Source organism: Chiloscyllium plagiosum, chromosome 31 (assembly GCF_004010195.1).
Source record: "Chiloscyllium plagiosum isolate BGI_BamShark_2017 chromosome 31, ASM401019v2, whole genome shotgun sequence".
Taxonomy (NCBI): domain Eukaryota; kingdom Metazoa; phylum Chordata; class Chondrichthyes; order Orectolobiformes; family Hemiscylliidae; genus Chiloscyllium; species Chiloscyllium plagiosum.
In genome coordinates, this window is record NC_057740.1 from 40,345,842 (window position 1) to 40,356,317 (window position 10,476).

The following is a 10,476-nucleotide window of genomic DNA, read 5'->3' on the forward strand; positions in this document are numbered from 1 at the left end:
TTATGACTTGCTGAAATGTCTGTGTTGGTTCTGTCTTGGTTGAGTGGATTTAGTTGAGTGAGCAGCCATGGAGATAGAAGAGACAGAAAATGGGTTGGATGTTGGAAACAGATTTTCCTGAGAACAATACACCCCGTGCTTTTTAATTGCTTACAGCTCTCCCTCAATAACTGGGTGCCATCTCCTAGTGTGTGTGGTGTTCTACCCCATGAGAACTGTGGATAAGCAAAGATTAAAGGCACAATGAGAAATATAGTATGCAGAATGAGTGTCACGGTGACTCAGTGGTTAGCACTGCTGCCTCAGTACACCAGGGACCCGGGTTCGATTCCTGCCTTGGGTGACTGTCTGTGTGGAGTTTGCATATTCTCCCTGTGTCTGTGCGGGTTTCCTCCCACAATCCAAAGATGTGCAGGTTAGGTGAATTGGCCCTGCTAAATTGCCCATAGTGATAGGTGTGTTAGGGGGGGGGTTACTCTTCAGAGGGTCAGTGTGGACTTGTTGGGCTAAATGGCCTGTTTCCATACTGTAGGGAATCTAATCTAATACTGTACATGAGTCAACAAATTTGCAAGTGGCGAAGAGCAGGACTTTCTTTAGACAATAAAAGAGAGGATATTGAGAAGTCAAGAGGAATAGAGGAGTAATGTCATTGAAGGTAGCAGCTTAGGTAGATATTTCTTCTTCATCCTGGAAATTGAGGATGACTTTCTCCCACTCTGGACTTGTGGGTCCTGAGATGACTGGACAGTTCGATACTGTCCCCGCACTCTCTGCCCTTGGTGGGATCGATGGTGACTGGAGAGGTGGGTGGGTGTGTGGGGTCGATGGTGACTGGAGAGGTGGGTGGGTGGGGTGCTCAGGTTTTCACACGTTCCCTTCGCTGTTTGTGCTTGGCCTCCCCCTGGGCCAGTCGTGATGGTTAGAGCCTCCACAGATGCATCTTGTCCAGTCTGGACGAGAGATTCCCAGGAATAATGGGAATGTTCCTGAAGCATTTTCTCTGCTCTCCTGGTAACTGCTTGCCATAATGGATATTGGAGTTGAGAGCTTGTTTTGGAAATCTTTGTATTGGTTGTGTGGACAGTGCGGGGCACTCAGCACAGCTGACTGACAGTAACCTGTGCCCCAATGCAGGGGACGTTGTTCTGAGAGAGGACATTGATATTGGAGTGTCTAGCCTGCCATTGGATTTGTAGGATTCTGCAATGACAATGCTAGTGATGCTTCCCCAGGGATGTGAGTTGTCTGCTGAATATTGTGCATGTCTCTGTTGCATTCAGGTAACACTACTACCTTGCATTCCATGTTGCCAGCTTTGAAATCTTTGTCCTCAGCCACTGTGTTCCTCAGACAGCTGAAGCTGCACTGGGTGCAATGGGGTCACTGTCGAATTTCATCGTCAATCTCTTGCCTCACTGAGAGGGGTCTCCCCAAGTTTGAATATAACGTTGTTAAGGCTTCAGGAATTCTCAACCTGCAATGCTCAAAGTTTTTGAACGGAATAAAACACCGGTTGTACCACAGCTAGGGCCCCGTCTGCTGCCCTTTTCACTTCATTATTTGAAGAATCTCACTAACAGGATACAGATGAGATTTACAAGCGAGTTGACAGAAATGGAGCATTTTAACAATGAGGAAAGATTGGATATGCTGGCCTTGTTTTCCTTGGAACAGAGGAGAGTGAGAGAAGATTTAATTCAGATGAGATAACATGGATTGAAAACCCTTAGTTCCCTCATCAAAGAAGTCAATAGCCAGGGCACATGAATTTTAAAATAATTGATAGGAGGATTAGAGAGGATTTGAGAAGTAACCAATTCATTAGAGGGTGCAGGGGATTGGAACTCATTGCCTGAAAGGGTGGTTGAAACAGAAACCCTCATCACAATTAATAAAAGCTTAGACTTTCACGTAAAATGCCTGGAGGATTACAGATGAAGTCTGAAGGTACACGACACCAGGTTAGAGTCCAACAGATTTATTTGAAATCACAAGCTTTCAGGGCACTGCTCCTTTACCTGACAGTGCTCCGAAAGCTTGTGATTTCAAATAAACCTGTTGAACTATAACCTGGTGTCATGTGACTTCTGACCTTGTCCACCCCAGTTCAACACCTCCACCTCCACATCAGGGTTACAGATAGGTGTTGACAAGTGGGGTTATGCTGGAGGCAGTGCACAAAGATCTGGCCTGAATGGGCCTTCTTCTCTCTCTCCCCATGATTTTCTGAGTCAACGCGAGAGTATAACACGGCTGATGGAACACAGGATCTATCTATACAAGCCTGAGTCATGGATTCTGCGCCAAAACTATCATCCCTGGTTAATATTAATTGCTCTGAAGTGATTTTTTGCACAAGTGAAGGCAGCCAGTATTAAAGGAGCCAAATAGAAGCTCCAAGTATCCACCAATCAATGGTACCCAAATCTCTGGAAACAACAAGCTTGGCTCTTGAAGTAGATTGGCTGATGATCAGTTTCAGGACACGGAGGGGGTTTGAATCTCCTTGTGAAAATCCTGTTTTAAACTGATGTTAGCCATTCTCAATCCAGTTGGTCAAGACTTGTGACTTACTGCAAAATTCATCTGCAAAAATGAATTGAAAGCTTTCTCCCAGGCCAGGGCCAGCACAGGGTTAGATACAGAGTAAACCTCCCTCTACACTGTCGCCAGCACAGGGTTAGGTACAGAGTAAACCTCCCTCTACACTGTCCCCATCAAACACTCCCAGGACAGGAACAGCACGGGGTTAGGTACAGAGTAAACCTCCCTCTACACTGTCCCCATCAAACACTCCCAGGACAGGAACAGCACGGGGGTTAGGTACAGAGTAAACCTCCCTCTACACTGTCGCCAGCACAGGGTTAGGTACAGAGTAAACCTCCCTCTACACTGTCCCCATCAAACACTCCTAGGATGGGGCCAGCACAGGGTTAGGTACAGAGTAAGCCTCCCTCTACACTGTCCCCATCAAACACTCCCTAGCTGGGGACAGCAGGGAATTAACTATAGTGTAAAGCCTACTCTACACTAGTCCCTAGTATGGAGTTACATACAGAGTAAAACTCTCTCTACACTGTCCCCATCAAACACTTCCAGGACAGGGAAGTATGAAGTTACATACAGAGTAAAGCTTCGTCTACGTTGTCCCCAAAGAAACACTCCAAGGACAGGGACAGTACGGGGTTATGTATAGAGTAAAGCTCCCTGTGCACTGTCCCCGTCAAACTGTCCTAGGTTTAAATCCACAAATTTGAACTGTTCCAAAACTCTGATGCCTGGATCATTATTCACAGAAAGTCTGTGCTATTGCCCGTGTGTTCACTGACCTGCACTGGCGCATGGTGTAGCAACACCAAATCTCTCCCCATGACAGTTATCTCCTCTGACCCTCTGGTTCTCCTGTTTTCCTCAAATTCTGCCCTTTTGTGTAGCCTTTTTGATTAGTTTGAAGACAACTATGATGCTACACAAGGACGAATAGCTCACTAATCTCGATCTTCTGGTGTGAATATTGGCGAAAAATGTCTGCAAATAGACCCTGTGCCCGTCAATCTTCGGGACAGGAAGGGAGAGAATTGATAAACATCCAATTTAAAGATAGATTGAATCACAAAACACACTCCTTATATGATACTGAAACATGTTTCAATCTCTTCAAACCGATTTATTTTTGCATTCAGTCATGTGATGAGGGCATTGCTGGCCAGGCTAGCATTTATTACCCACCTCTAATTGCCCCAGAGGGCATTAAGAGTCAACCACATTGCTGTGGGTCTGGAGTCACATGTAGGCCCAACCAGGCGGGGACGGCAGTTTTCTTCCCTAACGGACATTAGTGAACTAGATGCAGTTTTCAGACAATTGACAGTGGGTCCATAGTCATCATTAGATTCTTAATTCCAGATATTTATTGAATTCAAACTTCACCACTTACCGTGGTGGGATTTGAACCCGGGGTTGAGTGAAATGAGAGCCCTGATTCAATTTCTTAGCTCTAATATTTTGTTCACATGTCTCTCAGGCTCCTGTCTCTCAATCCTCAGCAAATTGTTCTTCCTATCCCATCCTCTGGTTACTAATTTTGTTGGGATGCATTCCTGCAGGTTTCGTCATTAGTCCTCACCTCTTTGAACTCCATCTAGTCAAACTTCCTTTATTTCATCTTTCTCTAATATTTTTGATTACGAACAAACAGTGATGGTGAATGTATGTCTTTTCTAATCTACTAATGGTTTTGTCCTGGGTAGCAGTGTCCCAGGAGATCACTCTTCACATTCCTGGAGATTTCATGACAATTCTAGAGGGTTAGTTGCACTTCACTGTCTCACACACTCTCCCTCCCTTTCTAATGGGTTCAAGTTGTAACTTACAGAACTGTCTCTAGTCTAATTTACTCCTTCACAAGACCATAAAGTTTCCCTCAGCTCCCCCACTCTTTCCTTCTTCAGAACCTACAAAAGTCTAAAATCTCAGCTTGATGTTAACGCATCATTCATGCCTAATCTGCATTTTCCTTCTTATTCCTCACAGTTGACAGCACTCTGCACTCTGACCTTTGGTCTTCATCGTGGTGTGCCCTGATTCTACACAAATTGTGTTTTGTTTAAAAAGGCAGATGCCAGATTTCTCACAGAATACGCGTAATTAAACTCTTCCAACTACTAAAGTTATCAGAAACCTCGCAGACATACACAAACATAATTAGACAGACATACGCCTCACATGTACTCACACACTCACATATACACTCTCGCACGCACACAAACACATACACATGCTCACATATGTAACACACATGCACACACTTCCATATACACATTCACACAAACACAGACGTATACACATTGACATATACACAGACTTATGCAAACTTGCATATACACATTCACATATACAGATGTACATGCATGTAAATATACACAGTCCCAGCTGTGTACAGACTCACGTATACATTTTCACGTACACACATAAATATCCAGAACGCCAGGCTGATGTTCTGGGGATATGGATTCAAAGGTGAAATTTGAATTTAATTAAAATAACTGGAATTAAAATTGTGTAAACACTATTCATTTTTTTTACAACCCATCCACTTTATTAATGCCCTTTAAGGAAGGAAATCTGCCATCTATTCCTGGTGTGGCCAATATCTGACTCTGGACCTACAGCAATGTGGTTGACATTTAACTGCCCTCTGAAATGAACTACCAAGCAATGTAGTTTAAGGGCAGTTAGGGATGGGCAATAAAGACTGACCTTGCCTGGAACACCCAAATCCCATGAACAAAGTTTTCATAAGTACACTCAGAAATACTCAATGTACACACTCAGTCATATGCTCAAATACCTTTACCCACAGATGCACACACACTCTCTCACACGTACACACATATAACACTTATGCACACTCACAGACACATACACACACAGATACTCACTGACATGCACACACTTTCTCACATATATACAAATGTATAACACTCATAAACGCTCACATGCACACAGACACGCTGGTAAATCCTGCTGTGCTTATGCTTCAGGCCAATCTCTTGCCAGTCCTCTGAAACCGGTCTGCTTCTGATTGGCTGATCTGCCAACCAATGAGAGAGAAAGCTGAATCACAAATCACTGTATTACTGAAGGCACAGAGTCTGATAGCAGCTCATAGCGTCAGCATCAGGACCCAGCAGAACCTGCCCATCTCTCCACACGCAAGAGCAGCGACCACTACACTAAGACATGGCCAACACAAACCACGGTGTTGTACAGCAAGCAGCAATCACTGCGCCTGTCAAATTCCTTAGGTAAGTGGGAGTGTGTGATGAGTGTATGGATGACAGCCCTTTCTCACTGCTTGAATAGAGCTGCATCAAATCCTCAAAGACAGTAAACACAGTGGTGTTGATCTGCATTATTGCAAAAGGTTCCAAGCTTTCTGAGAAAGCGCTGGGATAACAGAGTCTCAGGGCTCCCGTATTCCAGATTCAACTCCAGTTCAGTTCCCTACACCCTGAGACTGAAGGGAGGGGGAGTTTGGAATTGTGGAAGGGGATCTTTAACCAGTTGTCTCGAATGAAGTGATATGCAGTCAGTCAAGCAGAACAGCATGATATGTAAACTTTCTAAAATTGTATTTTCTGTGCAGCAGGTGCATGTAAATAAGAAGTCACAATGGTTAGTAGTTTTTAGTCTGGGAAACATTGAGGATCTCAGGGATTATTTCAATTTACTTTAGGGACTAGGTGTTGGGTAAGCAAGGAGCAGACATAGTGTGTGCTCAACTCCCAGCACAATGACAACCTGTGCCCCCTGACCAGGGTCCACACACACAAACAGGAGGTATTAAACCAGGTTTGGACACAAGAGGTTGGTTTGGGGTGTGAGGGAATAAATTGGAATGGTTAGGTTGGTGTTGTTTAGAAGTTCCAAGCAGTTGGATTGGTTCAAATGGTTGAGCAATATCAAGGTGCTGGTGGGGTGGGGTGTGGATGACTTTACACAAAACCCAACCTGTTTGCAAAGCCCCCTCAGTGACCTTTACCCATTGTGAGATACTTCACTATTAGTGTGTTGTGTATGATTGTGGAGGGTGGACTTTAGTAATGAGAGTGCCCAGGGTAAGTACAACTGGATTGGCCACTCCACTCACTTCTTAGGGAGGGTCCATGTGAAAATGGAACTTGGCAGGTGTAACCATAGCGATGCCAAACCGTGTTTCTTAGGTCTGTCAGCTTTCCCCCATACACACTCAATTGTGGGCCTCATCAGTGGGAGTGTCTGATAGAAGAACAATGATATCCAACTAAAATAGATTTGGAGGTATGTTGCCTTTGGAAGGGGATTCACAGAACGATACAGGGACTGAAAGGGTTAGATGACGAAGAGTAGGTGCACAGTCCCAAGGCTTGTATTCCCATTAATTTACTGGTTGGAGGGGTGATCTGATCAGAGTGTTGAAAATTTGCAAAGGATGCCATGGAGTGGATGCAGTGAATGCTTTCAGGGTCTAGCAGGGCTGGTTGGAGGGGAAGAGTTGAGAACAAGGGGAAATAAATTCGAGCATTCAGGAGTGATATCAGGAAGCACACAAAAGCAGAAAATGGAACCTCCCCAAAAACCTGTGCATGCTGCAGGGGTCAGTAAAAGGTCTAAGATTGAAATTGAAGGAGTTTTATTCGGTCAGGGTGTCAACAGTGGGTAAATGGAGTTGAGTAAGTGTCATTCATGATCCAAGTGATTGGTAGATGGGGCAGGCTCTGGGGGGGGGAGCTGAATGGCTTTCTCCTTGTTCCTGTGTTGCATTCTATGCTGAGTTAGATGATCCTGGTGATAATGAAGGTTGCAGATAACTTCTGTTCCCAAAATGTCAAATGACAGTTGGGCAGGGACTGTGTCCAATCACTGTTCACTTTAGAAGGTGTGACCACAGGGCCAGTAGTGAGACAGGACATGATGGTGCTACTTATTGTTGCTGGATGTCCAGTGCAGCACTCCGCTCTCTGAAGATGCTCAATGCAGTGGGGAGAGGCAAACCCATGGCAGGGTGGTCGATGAGAAAGCCCAGCTTATCAGCCCTGCCATCCCATGGGACAGACTGAAAACCAAGCTTCTCTCTGAGTCTCTGAGCTTCTCTCCGAGTCTCTGAGCTTCTCTCCGAGTCTCTGAGTTTCTCTCTGAGTCTCTGAGCTTCTTTCCGAGTCTCTGAGTTTCTCTCTGAGTCTCTGAGCTTCTCTCTGAGTCTCTGAGTTTCTCTCTGAGTCTCTGAGTTTTTCTCTGAGTCTCTGAGTTTCTCTCTGAGTCTCTGAGCTTCTCTCCGAATCTCTGAGCTTCTTTCTGAGTCTCGAACATACTGTCAGCTGCTTACTTGCAGTTTGTAATCCTCGTGTCAGCGTGATTCAATTCAGGAGAGAATGGAATCTGGAACGCCAATGGAAAAAAAGCTAAACTTGTAAAATTTACAAAATAATTAAATATAATCCACTGGCCTGGTGTCCAACCCTTGACAACACACTTTCAGAAGGATTTGGAGGCTTTACACACGGTTGTGTTAATTTCTTCCTTTTATTCACTCATTGGAAGTGGGCATTGTTGCCTGTGTTGGCTTTTATTGCCCATCCCTAATATCCATCAAGAAGGTGGTGGTGAGCTGCCTTCTCAAATTGCTGCAGTTCATGTGTTTAGACAAAAGGAAGAATATGGGGAAGGGTGCAAAGAGGTTCAAATAGAGCATAAGTGCTAGCATGGACCAAATGGGTTGAATGATTGTTTCTATGTTGTGCACTTGAAATGAGACGGGGGAAGAAGTTTCAAAATAGCACTGTCTGTATCCCAAGATCAAAATGAGAAAGCCCCCTTTACTGTCTTCAGTTCAGATTGTCCAGAAATCCAGGTTGGCAACTGTCCAAGACAAATGGAAAATAAAGTCTCATTTATTGTTCAAATGATTACAAGTACCAACCTTGTTGTATGACTATAGGGTGATGGTGATCACAGGGAGTCTGATGTCACATTTTTTAATCATCTTACTCCTGCAGTGCCTTCAGTATTTTTAATGTCATTTTGAATCATTACCAGCAGGTTGCAGAAGGGTTATTTGTATCATATTTATCACAGAAATATTGCTGTTTCTCTTCTGGAAGGCGGAGAAGGATCCTTTCAAAAATAAGTGAAATGTCCTCTCATCAATTACTGCAGCGAGAAACCTGTGCTGCTCTATCATTTATTTTTCATGTCGTTTCAATTTTATTTTCTCCCTCAGAGAAAGAAAGATTAAGATACAAAAAGAAATAAAAAGGAAAGAAAGAGAGAGAATGAAAGACTTGTGAGAAAGAGACAGAGAAAAACATGTGTTTGGGTGTCCTCGTGTGCATGAAGCTTAGTATGCAGTTATAGCAATTAGGAAAGCTAATAGAATGTTTTCACATATTGTGAGGAGAATTCGGTACAAAAGATGGGAGGCTTTAGTTATGCAGGACATTGGTGAGACCACACAAAGTGAACTGTGTTCAGTAGTGGTTATCTTATTTAAGTATGGAGGTAAGTTGTTCAGAGAAGGTTTAGAGTCATAGTCATAGAGTTATAGAGTCATGCAGCATAGAAATAAATCCTTCAGTTCAACTAGACCAGACCAACCATGTTCCCAAACTAAACTAACCCAACCTGCCTGAATTTGGCCCTTTTCCCTCCAAACCTTTCCTATTTATGTACTTATCCAAATGTCTTTTAAATGTTGTAACTGGACCTGGATCCATCAGTTCCCCACTCACCTTAAAAATATGACCCTTTTTTCAATCTCTCCACCCAGGGGAAAATACCCTTGCCATTCGTCTTATTTATGTACCTCATGATTTTATAAACTTCTATAATGTCACCCCTCAGTCTCTGACGATCCAATGGAAAAAGTCCCAGCTTATGAAGTGTATCGTTATAACCCAGTTAATACTTGGGCAGGTTGCCTTATGAGATTAGTTAGTTTCAGCTTGTATCTGCTGAAGTTTAGAAGATTAAGAGATGACTTGATTGAAAGATAGGTCCTGAAGGGTGAATATGGAAAGGATATTTGCTTTGGTAGGAGAATCTATAACTAGGGAATCGTTGTCAGGGTCAAGCTTGCGAACATGCGTTCTGCAAAGTGGTCACCCAGTCTGCGTTTGATTTCTCCAACTCTCCAGAGTAGGCCACACTGTGTGCAGCAAATATAAATACCCAAGATTGGAGTGGGTACAGTGAAATGCTGCTTTACCTGGAAACACTGTCTAGAAGTCTCTTGGATGGTGATCCGGGAGGAGGTGAAAGGGCAGGTATTGCATCTTCTGCAGTTACATGTAATAGAAGTCCACCCACCTTCAGACACCTAGATTGGACCCATCACATGAAAATAGCAGCTAACGTCCCTTGATGGGAGTCCATTAGGTAGGTCACATACACAACAATAGCATGTGCCAGTCCCTGATCCCACCCAGAGATTGGATGGTGCTGGGAATGGGTGTACTGGCTGGCGGGTCCCCATTAATCACTATTCCCAGCCCCAACAGGTGCAAAAATCCAGCCCAATATATTTTTAACAAAGGTGCTGAAATAAGTCCAACTTTAATTGTTTGGTTTCTAAAAATAATAAGGGATTTGTCACCCTGTCTCATTTTTTGATAATGCCTCGCACCTATTGTGTCAGACAGGCTCTGTCTCCTGTCTGATTGTGAACATGTAAAATGAAAGCAAACACAAAGATACAGTTTAGACTCAGCAAAAGGCTGTGCAACGGTTAGAATGTAAGCAGGTACTGTACTTAGAGTCATAGAGTCATAGAGATGTACAGCATGGAAACGGACCCTTCAGTCCAACCCGTCCATGCCGACCGGATATCCCAACCCAATCTAGTCCCACCTGCCAGCACCCGGCCCATATCCCTCCAAACCCTTCCTATTCATATACTCATCCAAATGCCTCTTAAATGTTGCAATTGTACCAGCC

The 10,476-nt window shown here is 43.9% G+C and overlaps 1 protein-coding gene across 1 annotated transcript in view; it reads left to right on the plus strand.

Moving 5' to 3' along the window:
• The first annotated feature begins 5,657 nt into the window (after positions 1–5,657).
• yjefn3 (YjeF N-terminal domain containing 3) overlaps positions 5,658–10,476 on the plus strand; it is a 177,302-nt gene continuing 172,483 nt past the window's right edge. Inside the window, exon 1 of the mRNA XM_043721477.1 lies at positions 5,658–5,810. Coding sequence (XP_043577412.1) covers positions 5,746–5,810 — 65 coding nt within the window. The 5' untranslated portion in view covers positions 5,658–5,745. The remainder of the gene's footprint in view (positions 5,811–10,476) is intronic.